This window comes from Perognathus longimembris, chromosome 5 (genome assembly GCF_023159225.1).
Source record: "Perognathus longimembris pacificus isolate PPM17 chromosome 5, ASM2315922v1, whole genome shotgun sequence".
Classification (NCBI taxonomy): Eukaryota; Metazoa; Chordata; class Mammalia; order Rodentia; family Heteromyidae; genus Perognathus; species Perognathus longimembris.
Genome location: NC_063165.1, coordinates 85,407,163 through 85,430,121, shown reverse-complemented (window position 1 = coordinate 85,430,121; position 22,959 = coordinate 85,407,163). Strand labels below are relative to the sequence as shown.

Sequence of the window (22,959 nt, the reverse complement as noted above, 5' to 3'; positions counted from 1 at the left end):
TCCCTCGGAGGTACTTGTGTTAAAGGCTTGGTCCTTGGGGTAGCACCGTGGGGAGGTGGTGGAGGTACTTGTGTTAAAGGCTTGGTCCTTGGGGTGGCACCGTGGGGAGGTGGTGGAAACGTTAAGAGGTAGGGCCTGCTGGGAGGCCGTTAGGTCCTTTTGTGACCTTGGTCTGTTCTGCTGTTGAGCCCCTCTGGTGAAGTTTTTAGTGCGTTATTGTCTTCTTTGAGCTTCCTATTGTTTCATAATTTGTTTAGCTTTTTGAGGACCTTCCAGACTGCTGTCCAGTGGCTGTGCTAGTTTACACTCCCACCAGCAGTGCGGTACGGTTCCATTTCCCCGCCATCCCTGCCACCGTTTGTTGTTTGATTTCACGTTGGCCGGATGAACTGGGCTGATACGGAACCTCAGAGTTGTTTTGATTTGCATTTAAAAAAAAGGTTTTCTGTTCTGTTGAAATCCTCACTTTATCCATTTCTCACTTCCGTGAGCGTGTGTGTATGATTGTTATTTTAAATTGTGTTAGGTAAATCATAGGACTTGATTTTATCAGGATCAGTTTCTGGAGACTTGTCATTTCTTTGTTTTGAACGTCTTTGCCCGAGCTTTCATCCCTTGTCTCTGAGCTGGAGTCTGGTCATTAGACGAGAAAACCCCCCTAGTCTCTGCTGACTGACCTCATGGAGACCCCCAGCGAGGTTGCACAGGTTCCCGGCTGCTCTGCCTCTTCTTCTCTTCAGGGAGGAACAGTTGTTTTTGTGCTGGTACTGTTTGGCTTGAACTCTGGGGTGTCACACGGCCATTAGCTTTTTTTTGCTCCAAACTAGCATTCTACCACTTGAGCCACAGGTCCACTTCTGGCTTTTTGGACTTTCCCTCGCAGGCTGGCATCGAATCTCCGTCCTCAGATAGCAGCCTCTTGAGCACCTAGGGTTACAGGCACGAGCCAGCCAGCATTCCCCTCTCATTCTTTTGTGCCAGTCCTGGGCTTGAACTCAGGGCCTGGGCATCGTCCTTGAACTTTGGTACTCAAGTCTCTAATGCTCTACTGTTTGAGACACAGCTCCACTTTTGGCTTTTTTGTTTGTTTGTAGTTAATTGGAGACAAGTCTCACAGACTTTCCTGTCCAGGCTGGTTTGAAGCCAGCCCAGCTGGACAGTCGGTGAGATTCGTATCTTGAATTAGCCACCAAAAAGCCAGAAATAGAGCTGTGGCCCAAGTGGTCGAGCACCAGCCTTGAGCACAAAAGCTCAGGGGCAGCACCAAGGCCCAGAGTTCAAGCCCAGGACTGGCACCACCACCCCAGTTTATATATATATATATATATATATATATATATATATATATATACATACATATATATGAATTTATATATAGTTTATATATATGTAAATTTATATATAGTTTATATATATACACACACATATATATTCTCTCTCTATGCTTGTATTTTACAGATTTTTTAAATAGGTTTTTAAGAAATAACCGTTTTAGGGGCTGGGGATATGTCCTAGTGGCAAGAGTGCCTGCCTCCTATACATGAAGCCCTGGGTTCGATTCCCCAGCACCACATATACAGAAAATGGCCAGAAGTGGCGCTGCGGCTCAAGTGGCAGAGTGCTAGCCTTGAGCAAAAAGAAGCCAGGGACAGTGCTCAGGCCCTGAGTTCACTCCCTAGGACTGGCCAAAACAAACAAACAAAACAAAACAAAACCATTTTAGAAGCTGGTAAGTTCTTAATGTTGAGGGGCTCCTTATGGGGAGAGGGCCTTCTTGCCGAATGGCGTCATGGCAGGGGGATGAGCTCCTGGAGAGCCGCATCACCAACCATTTCCAGAGGAATGGCATTCATCCATTCATGAAGCCCAGGACCTAATCACCTCTCCTTAGGCTGCACTGCGACTGCAGTGGCATCGAGGATTAGGTGTCCAATAGATGAGCCTTGGAGAACACGGTCAAACCCTAGCAATGAGCTGAGGTAAAATGCATGCGTGTTGGCTGATTTGGGGAAGAGAACAAGTAGAAATTTGTGAAAATATGTGAAATATTACATATGTCTTTTTAAGTTCTATATTCTGGTAATTCTTTTTTTAAAAAAAGAAATAACAAAGGTATCTGTAACATACTAGAAAGTAAAAATAACAGCATTCCCGCAGGAACATGTAAGACTACTCAAGGGTTCTCTTGGGCTTCTGGGCTCCGTTTTGTGCAGATCTCTGCTTCCTAGGACCCTGATGCCTTACCCTCTGGAATGGGAGTCTCATCTTATTATTTCATAGAGTGTTGTGGACTTGAGGTTCTCCTGCCTACTCTGCTTTCTGTCTCTCAGAAGACATTGTTTCTCTTCTTTAATGTTAGTGGTCTTGAAAACCACTGTGTGCTATGGTTAGTCTGTTCTTTTTAATTTTTGTTGTTTGCTTTGTTTTTTGGTGCCTGTTGCTCTCTCTTTCTCAGAAGTCTATCTTGACTTGGCAAATGGTACTGCCAGTGCCTCATTTGCTCTAACCATAAACCTGGGAATCACCTTTGACCTTTTATCAAATTATTAACTCATAACCTGCTTTTTTGTCAGTGCCTTAGTTCAGGCTCTCGTTCCTTTCTCTTCTTGCAAACTAGTTTGTCTTCCGGACCCCATAATCCTTTTGTACTACTGTGGAAGCAGTCTTTCTAAAATGCAAATATGCTCTGCTATCTCTCTTCTTCACTGGACATCCCTTAGTGACCCTGCCTTTTCCCATGGATAAAAACTATAGATCCAACAAAACCAAACCAAACCAAACCTCTTCAGATCCAGTCTTCCTGCTTGGAAAGCCAGTCTTTTTTTTTTTTTTTTTTTTATTCAGGCCTTTAATTGATAGGGTATTGTTCATTTGCATGGAAAGCAGTCTGCTTGTTCAGAGTTCACTGATTTAAATGCTGTTCTCATTCAGAACCACCTGCCATGCATTAAAATGAAGAGGAAGATCTTTTCTCCCTTCATCACATCTTGTAAGTCCTTTGTGATTTTTACAAAACTTCAGATTTTAAGTTACCAGCAGCAATCAATGGACTCTTGGAGATAATTTTTTCAATAGGTTATGGCCTGCTCCCCCCTGCCCCCAAATCATGAATAAGTCTCCCTAATTTCTGTGACACCCTCAAGAGATCTCACCTAACCTTTTCAGATCACAGTCTGAAAGGATTCACTGAACCTGTACGTGGCTCTTCATGAGCAGCTTGAAGATTCCTCCGTGGGGTGTGTGGTCTCCACGCACAGCCGGGACCTCGTGGACCGGGCTCCCCGCAGTTGGACAGTTCCCGGGGTGTTTGCTTGGCTCTCTCAGGGCGGACACGTCGAGCAGCCGTGCCTGCCGGCTGGGGCAGGGGCTGGGGCTTCCGCCCGGCTGGAGCCGCCCTGGGGCGGGGGCGGCCTGGGGCGGAGGCTGGGGCTTCCGCCCGGCTGGAGCCGCCCTGGGGCGGGGGGCGGCCTGGCCAGCCCGACCACGCGGGACGACGGGCGCCGCCCCGTCACCGGATCCCGTCGGGGTGGCTCACGGGCGCCTCTCGGGCTCCGGCCTCGGTGTCGCCCAGTGTGCACGGGGCTTCGCCCGTCTGGACCCCGGGCTCGGACGGCCCGCCCCGCGCTCTCCCCCCCGCCACTCTCCCCGCCCGGCCCCGCGGGGCCGCCCTCCCCAGCCGCCCCGCGCTCCAGGGGCTCGCCCCGGGGCCCGTGCCCAGGGACGCCCTGGCGGTGGCGGAGGCCGGGCCTTCCGGAGCGAATGACCGGGCAGCGGGCGCTTGGCCTTCTCGGCGGCTCTGGACGTGACTTCTCCGGACGTGACTTCTGAGGACGTGACTTCTGTGGACGTGACTTCTGTGGACGTGACTTCTGTGGACGTGACTTCTGTGGACGTGACTTCTCTGGACGTGACTTCTCTGGACGTGACTTCTCTGGACGTGACTTCTGTGGACGTGACTTCTCTGGACGTGACTTCTCTGGACGTGACTTCCTGGCGCACAGTATCCGAGCAGCAAGGCTGTGGGTTGTTTTTGTGTGTGGGGGGGTCGTGGGTCTTGAACTCGGGGCCCGGAGCTGCCCCGGAGCCCTCACGCTCCAGGCCAGCACCCCACCACCTTGAGCCGCCGCGCCACTTGCATTTTTCTGGGGTGACCCGAGGGAGCGTCTCGGGGACCCTGCTGCCGGGCCGGCCTCCCACGCGATGCTCAGCGCTCAGCCCCCCGACGGGCCGGGGTGACGGGTGTGGCCCGGTGCCCCATCAGAGCCGCGTCCGTGAACCCAGAATTCACCCGCCTCCTCCTGACCCAGGAGCACTGCAGTCTCCAGGCTCCCTCCCGTGGAACACCGACGCCGCCTGCTCCTCCTCACTCTTTGTTCCGCGGTCCTGGGCCGAACGATTACGCTAAGGCCTCACGCGTGCCACTGGCTGGGAAGACGCTCTCTCACTGAGCTGACCTGTCCTGTCGAACTGCAGACTCTCTTTTTGTAAATTAATTTTTATATAAATTACTCGAAGGCGTTACATGTGATCTCTACATAGGTGCCTGTGATGTCCCTGGATCAAGCTCACCACCTCTGTTAGCACTCTTAAAAAAACAGTTTTCCTCGGATTTCACCCCTCTGCCCATGTGTGTGAACCCGGGTCCTCTTGCTCCCTGCTTCCCCTTCACAGCTTCTCCGTCCCTCTCCTACCCACTCCCGCCCCAAGCAGCCCCAAGCCCCGCTCGGGCGCCGCGCCTCCCTTGCGCAGCCCTCCACAGTGCGCAGAGACCACGGGGCATTTGTCTTCCCCAGCCTGGCTTATTTCATCTCACGTGGTTTGTCTTCCACCAGTGAGTGCGACATTGCGTATCCTTCACTGTGCTCAGATACATTCTTTCTGTTCCTAATGGATTCCGCTTTTATCACCAACAGGTGCTGAATTTTGTCCAAGACTTTCTGCATCTGTTGAGACGATAATGTGATTCTGTTTATGAGCTGTATTGTGTTTAATATTTTCAACCCTTTTTTTCTCATTTCTGGAATGAAACCAACTTCATGCTTTTTAATGTGTTGTTGAATTCTGTTTGCAAATATTTTATTGAGCATTTTTGTCTTCATCAAGAAAATTGGCTGTAATTTTCTTTTTTACATTGTGTCCTCTGGTTTGTGCATCAGGTTAATACAGGGTTCATAGAACACGTTTAGAAGCGGCTCCTCTCCTTTCTGTGAAATAGTTTGGGGAGCCTTAGTTCTTCTTTAAATGTCTGTTCGAAGTTGGCAGTGAACCCAGTCATTTCTGGTCGTGGGCTCTTCTTCATTACTGCTGTAATGTCATTGCTCTCATATCTTTTAAGTGGTTTATATCCTCTTTGTTTGGTAAGTCAGAGTTATCCTTTTAAGTTTTCCAGTTCATTAGACTGCTTTTTTAAAGCATTTTTAAATTCTTGTCTGCTTCACTGTTGTTATAAAGATGATGTGTGGCAAGATTGCAATTACAGGTCAGGTGATGAGTGCATTTCCTGTTGTCCAGTGTTGACCCTCCCTCCCCCCCTCCCTCCCTCCCTCCCTCCCTCCCTGTCAGTGCTCTCTGAAGGTCATTTGAATTTCACTGATATTGTGACACTGTTTTGCTCTCTGTAATTGTATGGATTTGGGTCTTCTCTCTCTTTTTTGGTTAGTTTGGCTGAAGGTTTGTCAGTCTTTTATCTTTTGGCACAGCCACCTTTTGCGTGATCCTTTGTAGCGTTCTTCTCGCTTCCATTTTGTTAGGTTCTGATCAGATCTTTAGTATTTGTTTTGGGTTTTGACTTATTCTTAATGTCTAAGAGCTTGAGGTGCATCATCAGGTTACTTATTTAGGATCTGTCTGATTTTTTAATGGAAGCATGCACAGCTATGACTTCCCTTTTAGTACTGGCCCTTGCTGTGTCGCAAAGATTCTATTAAGTTGTATTTTACTTTCATTTGACTCTAGGAACTTTTCATTTCGTCCTCTTCTTGGATGGCCCACAGTTCATTTAACAATGAATTCTGAGGCTGGTGTAATCTCAACTACTGGGAAGTGGAGGTTGGAAGGATTGTAGTGTGAGGCCAGTCTGGACAAAAACTGAGATTCCACACCCACCCACCAGCCTTACCTGCACGTCTGTGGCTCCAGCCGTCCGGGAGGCTGTAAGACAGGACTGAGGCCGGACCCAGGCAAAGATGGCAGACCTTGAAAAAGCAGAAGCAACAAGGATTGGGGGACATTGCGCAGGGTAGAGGACCTGCCTCGTCGGTGTGAAGCACACCCCAGAACCCCGGTACTGCCCTAAAAGGTGTATTGTGAATCGCTTAGTTTCTGAATGCTTTTTTTTTTTTTTTCAGTAGTCAGAGGATCACTATCTACTAGAAATCCTATACCTTGTAAATGGGTGTTGGTCACGTTGCATTCGGTCAGGAGATAGAAGCCATACAGCAGACTAACTGAGGACATTTAGTGGAAAGTGATTCGGAGGAGGCCCCTTGGGGCCCCAGAGGAGCCCAGCTGACACGAGGGTTGACAGTTGCTTGGAGAAAGTTGAGTTCGATCCCAGGGATACCGGAGGAGGTTGCTGTTTGCCCGCGCCCCGCGGGGCTGCGGCTGAGTGGCCTGTAGGCAGCAGCCTGGTGAAGGCGGGAGGCAGAGTCAGCAGTGCTGGCCGTGTCGAGGGAACCGGCTCGGGGCGGGCAGGGGCCTTCGGAACTCTGTGCTCTGATGGAGGCAGTCCTGGCAAGGCTGCCACTGTGCCAGGCCAGAGCTGCGAGGTTGTGGAGGAGCCACACGCCCTGGCGGTGTGGCGTGGATGGAGTTCTGACCGACCCCCCCCCCCCCCCGCAGTGAGCAGGAGAGCCTCGGCCCCGCCGTGTCCCTTCAGCACCCTGTGCTGAGAAAGGTCACATCACACGCAACAGAACCACGTTTGAGAGAACTCGGTCCGTTCCAGCATGGCATATGTCATTGAAGGAAAAGTTTGCACGTGAGTCTCCACACATTCGCTGACAGCTAGTGTGTCCACACTATCAGCTGTGGAGCGATTTCCTCTGTTAGATTATTTTTTGGGGGTGGAGCCAGTCTGGGGCTTGAACTCAGGGCCTTGGTGCTGTCCCTGATTTTTTTTTTCCCTCAAGGCTAGTGCTCTACCACTTGAGCCTCAGGTCCACTGCCTACTTCTTGGCTGGTTAGTTGGAGATAAGAATGTGTCAGACTTTCCTGCCCAGGCTGGCTTCAAACCAGGATCCTCAGCTCTCAGCCTCCTGAGTAGCTAGGATTATAGGTGTGAGCCACTGACATCAAACCCTCTGTTAGGTTTTATATTCTAACCGTGGTGACAGAGAGGTAATCCCAGCACAGAGCTCCAGGCTTAGTTATGGTGCCATTATCTGATCTTTGTCCCCATTGAGCAGTCAGTAGACATGTTACTTAGCTATTCGGTACTAAATTTGTTCCTTCTTACCCCTAATTCTTGAGATTTCTCCAGCAATACCAATTTTGAAATTGGCTAACCTGTAGGTCCAAGAGAAATGACAGGCAGTTATTCATAAGTGATTGCAGAAAGAACATTATAAATATATTTTAAGTTGTTTCAGGAGCTATAATTCACATACAGAAGGGTTTTAGAATTGCGTATCATTAGTATTTAGAGTGTGCTTCATTATTGTGACAGGTTATTAAAAAAGTTCCAGAATACTGTCTTAGTTTGCATTTTCAAAATGAGGTTCTTGAATAACAAACAGATATGAGTCCTAGGAAAAATAGTCTTTCCGTTGCTTTAAAGATCCAGTGGGCATTCCCGAGCCCTGCTGAGCGCTGTGCCCGGGCCCCTGAGCCCTGTGCCCGGGCCCCTGAGCCCGCGGGGGCCCCTGAGCCCGCCGGCGCCCCTTCCTTGTGAACTCAGGAACTTTGATCCGTAGGTCAGGTCATCAGCGTGGCGGGCGTCTTAGCCGTTTCCTTTGCTTCAGGCTGGCAGCTGTGTCTGGCCGCGGCATGGCGGGGCGCCGCTGGGGCGCGGGGGGGGGGGGGGGGGGGGCGGCCGCGGCATGGCGGGCGGCCGTCGGGGCGGAGCTGCAGCGTGGGCCGGGTCCTCGGCGCCTTGCACAGGTGGCAGAGGCCGGCAGGGCCAAAGTGCACCTGACACAGCGGCCATTTGTTACCAAAGCGACCATGGCAGGAGCGGACACCCCCCCCCCCCCCCGCCCCGTCTCCCCGCCCCGGCGGCCAGCTCACCAACTGGGCTTCAGGATGACCGGGAGCTGAGGCCCCCGGGACGTGGACGGCTGTGTGCACGACGGGGCTGTTCCACACACTGGCTTCCCCAGCCCCTCCCCTCCCCACAGGGACGGCCTGCTCTCGGTGGACCGAGTGGCGAGCCGGGGTCGCAGCCGGTGTCGGGCCCTCGACGCCAGCCCACTGCGGCTCCCTGGCCCGCCCTTCTTGGCTTGCTGGGGGAGTGCGGATCTCCTCCGCCAGCGCCCGGGGTCTCTGCGGCCGCCGCCCCCCCCCCCCCCCCCGCCAGCCCCCACTATGCCTGCGTGCTGGGGCCGGGCGCCCCGCCTGACCGCGCGCCGCTCCCGCGAGTGCGCATGGCTCCTGGCGGAGTAGGACGCGCTGGGCACTCTGCCTCCCCCGTTCTTCACTAGCGGGTTCTTCCTGTCTGTCTGTCTGTCTGTCTGTCTGACCTGAAGACTTGACGGGTTTAGAACCTTCGTTCTCCTCTCTTCGCAATCGGCTGCTGTGAAGTTCTCAGTGTGGCAGGCAGTCTGCTCCTTCATCCTTACGGCGCTGACACCAATGGTATTCTCTAAAGCAGGTGGCACGGGAAGGTGGGGTGCCCCGAGGCAGTGGGGGTCCTGGTGACCTCAGCCCAGGGCGCTGCCCCGTGCCAGCGGCTCCGCGGTGCTGGCCGCCTCCTTCCTCCAGCTGTGAGCTGCGAGGTTTAAGCCCAGGCCTGGGGAGGACGCTGGACGGGGAGGACGGCTGAGCGCGCTGGGTGCTTTCCACTGCTGACACAGCAGATAGCAATGGAAGGCGGTTCATGTCCCTTCTCTCTGACAGTCGTGTAATGATCTCCACAGCCTGCCCCCACCCCAGCCCGCTTTCCTCCTTCTCCCCTCGGGCTCTAGCCACGCCGGGCCTTCCTCCATTCCTTATTGTTCATTAGCTTAAATGAGTTACACAGGGGGTTTCATTGCCGTGTCTGCACACGCTTACATGGTATTCCAATCCCTTTCATCCCCTCTGTCCATGGTATTCCTCTGTCCCCTAGAAAGCATCCCCAACAGGTTTCCTTGCTTTATTCTCACTTTTAAATTGTCTGTTGTGGTATTCTCTCTCTCTCTCTCGGTCCTGGGACTTGAACTCGGGGCCTGGGAGCTCAAGGCCCGTGTGCTCCCGCGTTGAGCCACAGCGCCGCCCTGGTTGTCTGGTGGTATTGGAACTAAGAGTCCCCCAGCCTTTCCTGCTGGGCTGGCGTCACTGTGGTCCTCAGATCTCAGCCTCCTGAGCAGCTGGAACGACAGGCCTGAGCCAGCGCTGCCCAGCTCCGCTGCCTTGTTTTTTACCTTCGTTTTTCAGCTCATCCATTCCTGAGGTGAAATGCACAATACTCCCCCCCGAGGGCTGTCTTCCTTGGCTCCTCAAGTGTCACTCAAGCACCCCAGATACCTGGTTTCTATTTCTGATTTGCTTGCCTTTCCTGCCCCTTTTTGTCTGCGCTCTGCCTGGCTCGTGACTGTGGTCTATGTGAGGGTCAGCTTAGGTGTGAGAAGCCCCAGGCCAGGGAGTGGCTCTTCCCCAGCAGAGTCCAGCATGGAACGGATGGCCAGAAGTACGAGTTTGGAAGGCGGGATGAGAGCAGGTGCAGGAGCTGGAGACAGGTAGTGCAGGTGGGTGGCAGAGGACGGGGTCCGAGGCGCAGGAGCCGGCCGGAAGGGCGGATGAGAAGTGGGGTGTCATTCGGGCCGCCCCGACGCACTCCCCACACCCTCGGGACAGGCTGTGCGTTGAGAGGCCTTGGGGAGCTCTGCACCCTGAGTGTTGACAGTGCACCACACACCGTGCGCACGTGTGTGAACGTGCGCGCACACGCGCGTGGGTCCTGGGGCTTGCACTCAAGGCCTGGGCGCGGTCTCTGAGATTTGGTTTTTTTCCTTAAGACTCGCACTCCACCCCTGAAGCCAGTTCCATGACTTCCAGTTTGTTTGTTTTTCGGAGTCACTTATCGGCGTAGACCCTGAGGCGGTTTCGCGCCCAGGCTGGCTTCACGTGGACCCTCAGACCGCAGCCTCGGGGCGCCCGCATTTCAGCGCGAGCCAGCGCCCGGCGCGCGCATGCCTAATCCTTCAGCTACCAGGAGGGGCCGAGTGGCCGGCACCTCACACCGCCTTCACCGGAAAGATGAGAGAACTACTACCTCCATCAAGGCCAGAGCTCGGGAGCCCAGCAGCGGGGTTCACGCTGGCGTGTCTGCCTTGGCCTGGGGCGCTGGCCAGACCCACGTGGCACACCTGTTTTCTTTCTTTTTCCACTGAGCCTGGATGTGTTTGTCTCGGGTCAGCTATCCCGTCTGAAAGCCTGTGACAGCCTCCTTCAAACCGCCCTCTCTTCCTGGGCCGTCCGCGCATGGGTATACCACATCGCGCCGTCGATCTTCAGCCCTTCGCTGTGGTGCCCGCCACGCCCCAGCCAGCCTCCCTGGCTGTCTCGTCCTTCCCTTGCCCTCTCGCTGGTGCCCCAACCCTCAGGCCAGCCCCAGCCCCGAAGGCAGCCTGGAGCCCTGCTGCCGGCTGCCGCGAAGCCTCAGGCCTGGGGGTGCCAGGCCCGACCCCCCCCTCCTCCCCAGGGAAGCCAGGCCCGACCCCCCCCATCTCCCCAGGGAAGCCAGGCCTGACCCCCCCCTCCTCTCCAGGGAAGCCAGGCCCCCCTGCCCTCCCGCGCCTTCACCAGCTCTCTCTGGTTTCACTTTCCTCTCTCACCTTCAATGTGGACGTGAAAGCTCCCAGAAACAGGGCTACGTATTGCACGTCATGCCATTTCCCCGCAGCATTGGACTTGGCGGTATAAACGTGCTTATGTGGTGAACATCGACTAAAGGAGTAGATAAGCCATACTTCTGGGGGTCTGCTCACCAGGAATTTGGCTATGTTAACGTGTGAGTCACACTGAGAAATTACACTGCTCTCAAATGAAGAAACGAGGATCCTGCTCAGATTTCAGATAGGGATTTCAACACATTTGGAAAATGTGTCAACTGTAGTGTTCTCCTGGGTCAAAGTGCAGAAATACTGATGCACCGTGACAGGGGCAAGCTAGAGACTTGAGCCACAAAAATGTCATGACACTGTTTTATTTTGCTTTGCATTTATGATGTCTACTCAACTTAATGACTGGTGCACTTTGCAGAAATTGCTAAATCATTTGGCAATTTCTTTTATTCCATTGGTAGTAAAAGAAACATAGTAAATATGAAATCAAAGAACCAGACTGTGCAGTTTATCTGGGGCTACTCCTTGGTATCTCAGCAGATTTACCGAACTGTAGTTTGTATAGGCTAATATTAAGATTTTTTTTTATTCCTTGAGAGCAATATATTTCAAGGGGACACATATTTAACAACCACAAAACTATCTGTGAAAAGCAAAAGGCTCATTTTCCTCCTAGAGGATTTTTTTTTTTTTTTTTTGGCCAGTCCTGGGCCTTGGACTCAGGGCCTGAGCACTGTCCCTGGCTTCTTTTTGCTGAAGGCTTGAGCCACAGCGCCACTTCCAGCTTTTTCTGTGGTGCTGAGGAATTAAACCCAGGGCTTTGTGCATGCTAGGCAAGCACTCCACCCCCCAAGCCACATTCCTGGCCCCTAAAGGATCTTTTAAAGATGGAAATACGTGCTGGACATTACAATCCTAGTTACTCAGGAGGCTGAGATCTGAGGATTGAGGTTCAAAGCCAGTTAAGGCAGGAAAGGCTAATTACTTGAAAACCTGAAGCAGATCTGTGGCTCAAAGTGGTAGAGTACTGCTAGCTTTGAGCAAAAGAGCTCAGGGACAGTGCCCAAGACCCAAGTTGAAGCCCCATGATTGACCAAAAAAAAAAAGATCAAAATACATAAAAATACATAACTTGATTTTAGACAAAAAGCTTAACAAGGTGCATAACATAGCTTCATGGGGCACCTATGTTTATTTGGCTTGCTTTCTATATTTGTCTTGGTGTTTTGTGTTTTGGTTCCTTTCTTGCTTTACAACTGAGAGAAGCATCTTAGGCAGCAGTGTTTACAATGTAATTACAGTGACTACAGTTGGGATGTCAGCAGAAGCCGGGGCAGGGAATGACTGGGATGTTGGGGCATTGTTCAGGGCTGAGCTAACCGTTTCTTCCTTCACGGATGGCTCCCGGGGCTGGGAAGTCAGTCCGTCTCACGCTGTGAGCTTGAGTATGTAACTGCTCTCTCGTTTCCGTGTTCTCTTCTTTAACCAAAGAACCAAGATACAGATACAATTTTTTTGTTTTCTTTTTTTCAGGACTGGAGTTTGAACTCAAGATTGTGTGCTTCCTAGGCAAGCACTTTACCTCTTGAGTCACCCCAACCGTGTTTGTGTGAGTCATTTCTAGTAGGGTCGTGCGCTTTGTGGCTGGAGCGTCTTGACTGTAGTCCTCCTCCCCATGCCTCCTGTGTAGCTCAGCACACAAGCCTGTCTCGTTAAGACATGGTGAGGGCGTGATATATTATTGCCAAGTATCAAAAGGACTGTTGATGTAGAATAGTGGATGCAAGCAGCAGCCCAGAAACCACGGGGACACATAGTCATGTAGAAGAAAGCAAGCATTTCAACGTCAGCCGAAGCTGACAGGCCAGCTCTCCAGGGTAGAGTAGCAGCTGCGCCCAGGCAGGGAGGTGGTTATATAGCATCGAGGAGGCTGAAGGCGGAAGGGGCTGGGAGAGCAAGTCTTCTGTAGTCACAGCTGGCACTGGGGACATCAGACAGCAGTGGCAGGCGTTGTACAGGTGATCTATAGCTGGGGAAACGCCCTCCATCGGGCACATAGCGGGACGGTGCATTCTGAAGCCGATGACCGAAGCAGCTGGGGGGCTGGGGGTGTATGCAGTTGGTGGGGGGAGTGACTTGACCGGGCCTGGTTTGTGGGTGACCCAAGATGAAGGCTGTCAGCCTAAGATGGGTGACTATGCTGACCGTGAGCTACTTATTTATCGGCTTGAATAGGCTTTTACTCGAGAAGTGCCTGCAGTATTGAATCACAGTTCCCAGAAAGAAGTGAGCTGGGTGAATTGGATTGTGTTCCTTGGCCAGGCATTCTTGTTGGTGGTGGCGGTGGTGGTCGTGAGGCTGACTCCAAGGCCCCGGTGCGGTCCCTGAGCTGTTCCTCCAGGCCAGCGCTCTGCCACCTTGAGCCCCAGCACCACGTGCGGTTCTCTGGTGGTTCACTGGAGATCAGAGTCTCACACTCTCCTCTCCGGGCCGGCTGTGAGCGGGGTCCTCGGATCTCAGCCTCCAGGGCAGCTCGGGTGGCAGCGGGAGCCGGCGCCCGCTCACAAGCGTTTTTTGGCGGGTTTAGCTGTGGCCCATCACCGGTTCCGTTACTGAAAAGCGGTTCCAGCGGGGCCCAGTGGCGCGAGCCCTGTGACCTTCGCTACGTGAGTGGCAGAGACAAGAACATAGCTGAAGCCAGCTCAGGCCGAGAAGAACCCCTTTTTATACTTTATCGCAATCACTAGCTAAGTGAGGCGGCGCTGTAGGAGCCACACAACGGCTCGCGTGTGGTGCACGCTCATCCACACTAAAGTGAGATCCTCTCTCACAATGAGCAGCCAACACGAACAAGGCTGACCAAGTGGCTCACGTGGGAGAGTGCTTGCCAACCATTGCAAGGCCTGGAGTTCAAATCCCTACTACTGTTGTTTTATTTTTAAATTGATTTTAGTACCTTAAAAAATTAGTAACAGGAGTCTTTAACTCCCATTTGTTGTGGAGGCAGGAATGTTCACTCTCCTTTGCACCAGTCCTGGGGCTTGAACTCAGTACGTGGGAGCTGCTCTTGAGCTTTCCTTGCTCAAGGCTAGCACTCTACCACTTGAGCCTCACTCTACTTCCAGCTTTTTGGTGGCTAATTTGGTAGCAAGAGTCTCACAGACTTTCCTGTCCTGGCTGGCTTTGAACCTAGATCCTCAGATCTCAGCCTCCTGAGTAGGTAGGATTACAGGTGTCAGCCACTGGCACCAGCCTACAGTAAATCTTTTTTTTTTTTTTTTTTGCCAGGCCTGGGCCTTGGACTCAGGGCCTGAGCACTGTCCCTGGCTTCTTCCCGCTCAAGGCTAGCAATCTGCCACTTGAGCCACAGCGCCGCTTCTGGCCGTTTTCTGTATATGTGGTGCTGGGGAATCGAACCTAGGGCCTCGTGTATCCGAGGCAGGCACTCTTGCCACTAGGCCATATCCCCAGCCCCTACAGTAAATCTTGGATAGAAGATAGCTCCCTAAGCTCAGTAGCCTTTGGGCAAGAATAAAAACCACCAGACTTCATTCCTGTCATTTTGTGGCCACTCCAGCGGGCATGGCTGGTTCCCCGAGCCTGTCCTCTGCCCGTGTCCACGCCTGAATCTGGGCCTCCGAGGGTTGGAGCCTGCCTCCTCTCTGCCTTCAGTCAGTCTTGGAGCCTTGCCTCCCACCCCAGCGCTGCAAGCAGAACACAAACAAATCTACGACGTCAACATTCTTACATAATTTCCATGACATCGTCTTAGTCTTCCACTTTCAAAATGTATAATCTTAATAAAGATAAGAATGAGGTTGGGAAGCCAGTGTGTCTCACCTCTGTAATCTTAATTACTTAGGTGGTTGAGGTTCGAAACCAACCTGGGGAAGAAAAATCTGAGACTCTTACCTCAAATTAACCAGCAAAATGCTCGAAGCGGAGATGCAGCTCAAGTGTTAGAGCACCAGCCTTGAGTAAAAAAGGCTAACCAGCAAGACTGCAAGTCCTTGAGCTCGGGCCCTAGAATCCACACACACACACATCATCATTTTATAGTATACTGCTTTACAACTTGTGTTTTTAACCAAACTATACTGTAGTCATTCTTTGTTCTAATATGCTAAGACATTTAAAGTTGATTGGCTGGGAATATGGCCTAGCGGTACAGTGCTTGCCTCATGTACGTGAAGCCCTGGGTTCGATTCCTCAGCACCACATATATAGAGAAGGCCAGAAGTGGCGCTGTGGCTCAAGTGGCAGAGTGCTAGCCTTGAGCAAAAAGAAGCCAGGGACAGTGCTCAGGCCCTGAGTTCAAGCCCCAGGACTGGGGGGGGAAAAAAAGGACAAAAATGGCGTCCGTGAACATCCTTCAGAGCAGCTAGGAGGACTTAGGTGTAAATTTCAGACTCCTACACTGCAGTTATTTAAGCGCAGCGGTGCTGCTTCCGTTAGGGTTCTCTGGGGCGGTTAGCGGAGGGTTTGGGGGACGCAGGGCCTCGGCACACGCTGACACTGTACCATCTCTCCTGTGCCCGCAGGCAAGTACGTGTACCAGCCCATGACCCCCGTGGAGCAGCTCCCGAGCACGCAGATCCCCGCGCGGCCGCGGGAGCCCGCCAGCACCATTCGGATCTCAGTGTCGCTGGCCGAGCACTTCCTGAAGCTGGCGTCCGCGCTCCAGCCCCCCCTGCCCCCCGAGTCCCCCCGGTACTGCACGATCTCCGAGCTCTTCCTCGACAGCTACCAGGTCAAGTGCATCAACGGGAAGATGTGCTACGTGCAGAGGCCGCCGGCCCCGCACTCGCGCCGGCCCAGCCCCGAGGACGGCCCCGCGCGCGACGCCTTCCTCCCGAAGGAGAGCAGCACGCCCAAGATGGACCCGTGCTCCTCCCCGTCCGGCTCCGAGGACTCGGGCATCAACGCCCTCGGGGCGCCCTGCGCGGGGTCGGGGGACGAGGACACGGAGGGGGGCGCGGAGCTGAGCTCCGAGGAGGAGGAAGAGGAGGAGGAGGAGGAGGAGGACTACAGCCCCGAGAGCAGCTGGGGGCCCGACGAGTGCGCGCTGCTCTCCCCGTCGCAGTCGGACCTGGAGGTGATCGAGACCATGGAGACCACCGTGTGACCCGGGGGGCCGGGGGGAGCCCAGCCCGGCCACCGGGGGAGCCCGGGGGGTGATGGAGCCCGGCCGCCCATCGGATCCTTTCCCGACGCCACCCGTGTTTTCTACCCCTCCACCCCCCTTGGCGCGGCCCCTGGCCGGGGCGGGTCCCGCGGACGTGCTGTCTGCGGTCGCGGGTTTCCTTCCCGTCTCCTTAGGTAGCATCTGGTGCCACGCGTCGTGCGTGACCCGGCCTTGACCTCACGCGGACGCTGCGGGCAGCCGCGAGCGGCCTGGCCTGGGGGAGGGGAGGGGAGGGGGGCACCCGGCCCTCGCCGCCCCCGCCCCCCCGCGCCGGGTCCGGACCCCTCCCCTCTGCCTCGGCGTCCCTCTGGGCTCCGACGGAGGCCGGCCTGGCCCTGGGGACGGACTGCGCACGCGCACCGCATCAGCGCGCCGAGGAGGAGCCGCCCCCCCCCCCCACCCCGGCCTCGCACCCCGGCCCCCGGCGGACTCGGGAGGGCGCGGGGCCGCTCGGAGCCGGCGGGTGCCCCTGATGTCCTCGGCCCGCGGCCCTGGGCTCGCACGGAGGCGGAGGCGCTCAGGGCCGAGTCCCCCGGGGCCGGGCTCGGCCGCGCGGCTCTGGAATCGTCCAGAGGGGAGGCGGATCCGGCCCCGTCCACCGAGCCGAGCGCGCGGGCTGAGCCCGCTCACCTCCGAGGAGGGGCCCTGCCCACGCCCGCGTCCACGGTGTGCGCACGCGCGCTCGCGCAGGCACGCAGCTCCTCCGTGCTGAGCGGGGCCGCGGCGCCCCCCAGCCCGAGCCGCGGGGGCTCCCCGCTCCCACCTCACCGGAGCCCCGACGGGGGAGGGGGGCCGGGCCCCCGACCCACAGAGCCCTGACTTTGGCCCAGTCCCTGTTTTATAAACCGCACCTGCCGCCCCGAGGCCCCGCTGCGTGGCGCGGCTTCTGCACCTGACGGTCGCCGGTCACTGTGGACGGCCGCAGCGTCTCTCTAGCTCCACTCGCCCGGATGCACCGGTCTCCAACTCCGCTCACCCGGATGTGCGGGTCATTGGAGACGCCCACAGCGTCTCTCTAGCTCCACTCGCCCGGATGCACCGGTCTCCAACTCCACTCACCCGGATGTACCCGTCTCTAACTCCACTCGCCCGGATGCACCGGTCACTAACTCATTAACTCCACTCACCCGGATGTACCGGTCTCTAGCTCCACTCACCCGGATGTACCCGGCTCACCCGGATGTACCGGTCTCTAGCTCCACTCACCCGGATGTACCCGTCTCTAACTCCACTCACCCGGATGTACCCGTCTCTAACTCCACTCACCCGGATGCACCGGTCTCCAACTCCACTCACCCGGATGCACCGGTCTCTAGCTCCACTCACCGGGTGTACCCGTCTCTAACTCCACTGACCCGGATGTACCCGTCTCTAACTCCACTCACCCGGATGCACTGGTCACTAGCTCCACTCACCCGGATGTACCCGTCTCTAGCTCCACTCACCCGGATGCACCGGTCACTAACTCCACTCGCCCGGACGCACCGGTCTCTTAACCCCACTTACCCGGATGCACCGGTCACTAACTCCACTCGCCCGGACGCACCGGTCCCTCCGGACGCCCGCAGCGCCTCCCCCGCCCGCGCGGGTGCCCCGGCGCTGGCGTCTTCTGGGCCTGGAGGCGCCGCCGCCTCTCACACCGCGCACTGTCGGGGCTCAGCCTTTTCTACACAAGCACAAGCCGTCGGGTTTTTCAACTCTAGCAGCGTTCACGCTGGTGGCCCAAGTTGCGACCCCGCAAGAGCTGCCCGCGCTCTTAGGAAGCGCTGGGTATTAAAACGAGCGGTGACTTCCACCTCGGCTCCTGGCCTCTTCTGTGCTGTGCTGTGGGAGAGGGTCGGCTGGGGGGGCGGGGCCTCCCGCGCGGCCCCCGCTGGGATGCGGGGTGCCCCCCCCCCCGCCCGCCGGCACCAGGATCCACGGCTCCGGGGCCGGGCCGGGGTGGGTGGGGGCCTGGGACGACCCCCGCTTTGGGAAAGATGGCCGAAAGGGCAGAAGCTTAGCTCCGTACCCAACCCAGACACTGGTTTTCAAATACACGCGTGACTTGCGGCTGCTCTCCCGACGGGGCACCCGCCGTCGACGGCGACGGTACAAAATAACCAGCCCTACAACACCGACGGGCGCCAGGCCGGCCGCGGGGCTTGGGCGTGGCGGGGACGCACTCCTCGTGGGCGCGCTCGCCTTCTCGGGAGGGAAGAGACTCAGGGACGCCTGGCGGCGGAGCGGCGCCCCGGGCCGGGGCTGCTGGGGGGCGGGGGGGAGGGCAGCGGGCTTGGGGCAGGCTGCACAACTCCCCGGGGGCTGCCCGGCCAGGGCGCGCGCGCACGCGCGGCCACGCACACGCGCGCGCACGCGCCAGGCCCTGCCGCGCTCTTCTTCTTAAACCTGTCTCGAGTCTTACGCACACGTCGACTCTGTAACGTCCATGCGTGGACGGTGTAGACAGCTTTCCTTTCGCGCGTGACGCTGGGAAATCACCGCGCTGTGGAATAAATGTGCATTTCTTTTGTACCAGAACACATCCGTTGTGTTTGGGGTGTGGGATTCCCTCCCCCAAGGCGGGGAGCGGGAGCACGTGCCCCCAGGGCCCCCTCCGCCCGGGAACAGCTCCGAGGGCGCCTGTCAATCAGAGGTGTGCGCGCGCACGACTGCCCGTCCTGGGGCTTACACTGCGGGCCTGGGAGCTACTCCTGGGGGGGGGGGGAGCTTGGACTCAGGGCCTAAGCACTGTCCCTGGCTTCTTTTTGCTCAAGGCTAGCACTCTGCCACCTGAGCCACAGCGCCGCTTCTGGCCGCTTTCTGTATATGTGGTGCTGGGGAATCGAACCCAGGGCTTCACGCATGCGAGGCGAGCGCTCCACCACTCGGCCACGTTCCCAGCCCGACTTCAGCTTGTCGTCAGGGTGAACCGGGCGCTTCTGGCTTTCCTCGGCCGAGAACGCAAACAATGGGCTCTCGGAGCCCCCACACCCCCGTCATCTGAGCCCGGGGCCGAGCTGGGGTCCCCCCAGGGGCCGCGGAGAGCCGCTCCCCGCGCCGTGGCCAGCCTGCGTGCCCCTCCGTGTCTCCCCATCCTCCGCGTGTCCCCCTCCCCATGTCCCCCTGTCCTCCGCGTGTCCCGTCCTCCGCGTGTCCCCCTCCCCGTGCCCCTCCGTGTCCCCCTCCGCGTGTCCCCCGCGGCCCGCGCCACCTGGTGCCCCCCAGGCTTCGCGGGGCTGAGCCGCAGGCAGCCCGGCACGCGCCCCACGCCCGCCCCCGCCGCCCCGGCTCCTCCTCGTGGCTCCTCAGCCCTCGCCCTGCACTGCGGCCGGTGGAGCCGTCGCCGGCCGGGCTGTGGCTTCGGGGAGCAGCCCTGCACCTGGGCTCGGGGCCCGCGCCCCGCCCCCACCCCGTCCCCGCCCGCGCGCCTGCACCCCGGTCGGAGGGTGGGGGCCCGGCGGGCGGGCGAGCGCGGCCTGGCGCCCCAGGGGCAGCCGGTGAGCGGAGCCGGGCAGGGTCCCCGGGAGGAGAGGGAGCCGAGCCCGGGCCGCGCCCTCCAGGATTGGGGGGGGGGGGGAAGAACCGGCCAAGGCCTGCGGGGCTCCCACGACTTTATTGATGGGGGGCGAGGGTGCGCAGCGCGGGCTGCAGAACACGCGGACAGGCGGGGCGCCGCCCGGAAAGGGCGCTGTCCGGATGGGCCGCTGTCTGGGCTGGGCGTCCTCTGGGCGGAGCGAGGAGCTGCTGTCCGGGCGGGGCGTCCTCTGGGCGGAGCGAGGAGCTGTCCGGATGGGGCGCTGTCTGTCCGGGCTGGGCGTCCTCTGGGCGGAGCGAGGAGCTGTCCGGATGGGGCGCTGTCTGTCCAGGCTGGGCGTCCTCTGGGCGGAGCGAGGAGCTGTCCGGATGGGGCGCTGTCCCAGCTGGGCGTCCTCTGGGCGGAGCGGGGCGCTGCTGTCTGGGCTGGGCGTCCTCTGGGCGGAGCGGGGCGCTGTCTGTCCGGGCTGGGCGTCCTCTGGGCGGAGCGAGGAGCTGTCTGGATGGGGCGCTGTCTGTCCGGGCCGGGCGTCCCCGGGGCGGGGCGGGGCGCTGTCAGTCCGGATGGGGCGCTGTCCAGATGGGGAGCAGTCAGGGCTGGGCGTCCTCTGGGCGGAGCGGGGCGCTGTCTATCCGGGCTGGGCGTCCTCTGGGCGGAGCGGGGCGCTGTCAGTCCGGGCTGGGCGTCCTCTGGGCGGAGCGAGGAGCTGTCAGTCCGGATGGGGCGCTGTCAGTCCGGATGGGGCGCTGTCCAGATGGGGAGCAGTCCGGGCGGGGCGTCCTCTGGGCGGAGCGGGGCGCTGTCTGTCCGGGCTGGGCGTCCTCTGGGCGGAGCGAGGAGCTGTCAGTCCGGATGGGGCGCTGTCAGTCCGGATGGGGCGCTGTCCAGATGGGGAGCAGTCCGGGCGGGGCGTCCTCTGGGCGGAGCGGGGCGCTGTCTGTCCGGGCTGGGCGTCCTCTGGGCGGAGCGGGGCGCTGTCAGTCCGGATGGGGCGCTGTCCAGATGGGGAGCAGTCAGGGCTGGGCGTCCTCTGGGTGGAGCGGGGCGCTGTCCGGGCTGGGCGTCCTCTGGGCGGAGCGAGGAGCTGTCAGTCCGGATGGGGCGCTGTCCAGATGGGGAGCAGTCCGGGCGGGGCGTCCTCTGGGCGGAGCGGGGCGCTGTCAGTCCGGATGGGGCGCTGTCCAGATGGGGAGCAGTCAGGGCTGGGCGTCCTCTGGGTGGAGCGGGGCGCTGTCCGGGCTGGGCGTCCTCTGGGCGGAGCGAGGAGCTGTCAGTCCGGATGGGGCGCTGTCAGTCCGGATGGGGCGCTGTCCAGATGGGGAGCAGTCCGGGCGGGGCGTCCTCTGGGCGGAGCGGGGCGCTGTCTGTCCGGGCTGGGCGTCCTCTGGGCGGAGCGGGGCGCTGTCTGTCCGGATGGGGCGCTGTCCAGATGGGGAGCAGTCCGGGCTGGGCGTCCTCGGGGCGGAGCGGGGCGCTGTCAGTCCGGGCGGAGCGTCCTCGGGGCGGGGCGGGGCGGGCGGGCTCAGTCGTCGTGGGCGGGCGGGGCGGCGAGGCGCAGGCCGAAGGTCTCCTTGTGGAAGACGCCGTGGGGCGCGGGGCCGCCGCTGAAGGGCCTGGCGCCGTCGCCGCGGCCCGGGGCGAGCTCGGCGAGGAGGGCCAGCTGCGAAGGGGTGCGCGTGAGGCCGGGCGCGGGGCGCCTCGCACCCCAGCAGCCCGACGGCGCGGCCCGGGACCCGCGACCGGCGCTCTCCCCCCCCCCCCCCCCCCCCGTGTCCCCAGGCCGCCTCGCCCCCGCCCCGAGCAGAACTCTCCCCCCTCCCCCGGGACCCAGCCGGGCAGCGCCGAAGTCACAGCAGGCTGGGGGGGGGGGCGCCCCGGGGCCTCCAGCTGGGGGGGGGGGGGGCGGGCGCCGTCCCGGGGTCCCGGTTTCCGGGGGCTCGGGGAGGTGGGGGTCTCACGGCCCCTCCTGCCCGGGCTGGCTTTGAACCCTGGTCCCCAGGCCTCGGCAGCGGGAGGCCGGCGGTGGCCCCGGACTGGCCCGGCGAGCGGGCTCCGCGCCCCCCAGCCCCTCCCGCCGCCCAGCGGCCGGTGTCCTTGTCCCCAGGCCGGCGCTCCCGGGCTCAGGCCCCGAGCCACGGAGGTCGCGGAGGTGGGGCGCACCGCTCCAGGGAGGGCTGACCCCATCCCCCCCCCAGGGCTGACCCCATCCTCCCACCCACCTTCAGGGAGGGCTGACCCCATCCCCCCCCCAGGGCTGACCCCATCCTCCCACCCACCTTCAGGGAGGGCTGACCCCATCCTCCCCCCCCTACCTACAGGGAGGGCTGACCCCATCCTCCCCCCCTCCAGGGAGGGCTGACCCCATCCTCCCCCCCCTCCAGGGAGGGCTGACCCCATCCTCCCCCCCCCTCCAGGGAGGGCTGACCCCATCCTCCCCCCCCCTCCAGGGAGGGCTGACCCCATCCTCCCCCCCCACCTACAGGGAGGGCTGACCCCATCCTCCCCCCCCTCCAGGGAGGGCTGACCCCATCCTCCCCTCCCCCCCCCCCTGCCCGCCCCGGGAGCCTGGAGGACGCACCCCGTCTGAGCCCCACCCATGCGGGGGCCGGGGGCCTGGGCCTCAGGGCAGGGCCGGCGCTGCGGCCCCCCAGGCCATGGGGGGGCTGGGATCCCCACCCCGCCCTCCGCCCTCGGGTAAGGGCCCCGGGCTCACCCTGGAGCTGCCCCGGTAGAGGCGGCAGAGCTGGTCCAGAGCCTGGATTTGCTGCGGATCCAGCGCGGGCTCCGCGGGCGCCTAGGGGGAAGGAGAGGCGGTGAGCCCGGGAGGAGCGGGGAGCCCCGCAGGGCTGCGGCCCCGCTCCTGCTCCGGGCCACGGGCAACGGCTCCGCCGCCGCCCAACCGCCGCGCAGCCCGCGGGCCCCCGGCTGGGCTTCCACGCGCCCGTGGGCACGCGGGGCCCGGGGAGGCAGCGCGCGCTGGGGGGGGGGGCACACCGGGCCTGGGGGGGGGTGGCCGCTCCCCGCTCCTCCCTGGGCGTCCCCGCCTCCGGGGCGAAGGGGATGGAGTTGTGCACGGCCCACCCCGCTGGCCCTGCCCCGCGGGGAGGCGAGGTTGCGGGCTGGTCGCCGCTGGGCCTCTGGAATAGCCCCGGGGTGCGGGCTGGGGGGCGCAGAGCCGGTGAACCCCCAGGGCTCGCCTGTCACTCGGCAGACTCACTCTGGCCTCTCAGACCCCTCTACACCGGGGCGTTACACTTGCGCACACTCCCGGGAAG

General features: G+C 59.4%; 2 protein-coding genes across 2 annotated transcripts in view; one reads left to right on the top strand and one right to left on the bottom strand.

Annotated features, from left to right (window-relative positions):
• C5H3orf70 (chromosome 5 C3orf70 homolog) overlaps window positions 1-16,407 on the top strand; it is a 43,075-nt gene extending 26,668 nt beyond the window's left edge. Inside the window, exon 2 of the mRNA XM_048347273.1 lies at window positions 15,524-16,407. Within this exon, the coding sequence (XP_048203230.1) occupies window positions 15,524-16,107 (584 nt within the window). The 3' untranslated portion in view covers window positions 16,108-16,407. The remainder of the gene's footprint in view (window positions 1-15,523) is intronic.
• Window positions 16,408-21,206: 4,799 nt separating this feature from the next.
• Window positions 21,207-22,959, bottom strand: part of Vps8 (VPS8 subunit of CORVET complex) — a 192,355-nt gene continuing 190,602 nt past the window's right edge. The window contains exons 47-48 of the mRNA XM_048347271.1: window positions 22,398-22,478; window positions 21,207-21,344 (exon numbers count right to left, since the gene is read on the bottom strand). Of these exons, the coding sequence (XP_048203228.1) occupies window positions 21,207-21,344; window positions 22,398-22,478 (219 nt within the window). The remainder of the gene's footprint in view (window positions 21,345-22,397; window positions 22,479-22,959) is intronic.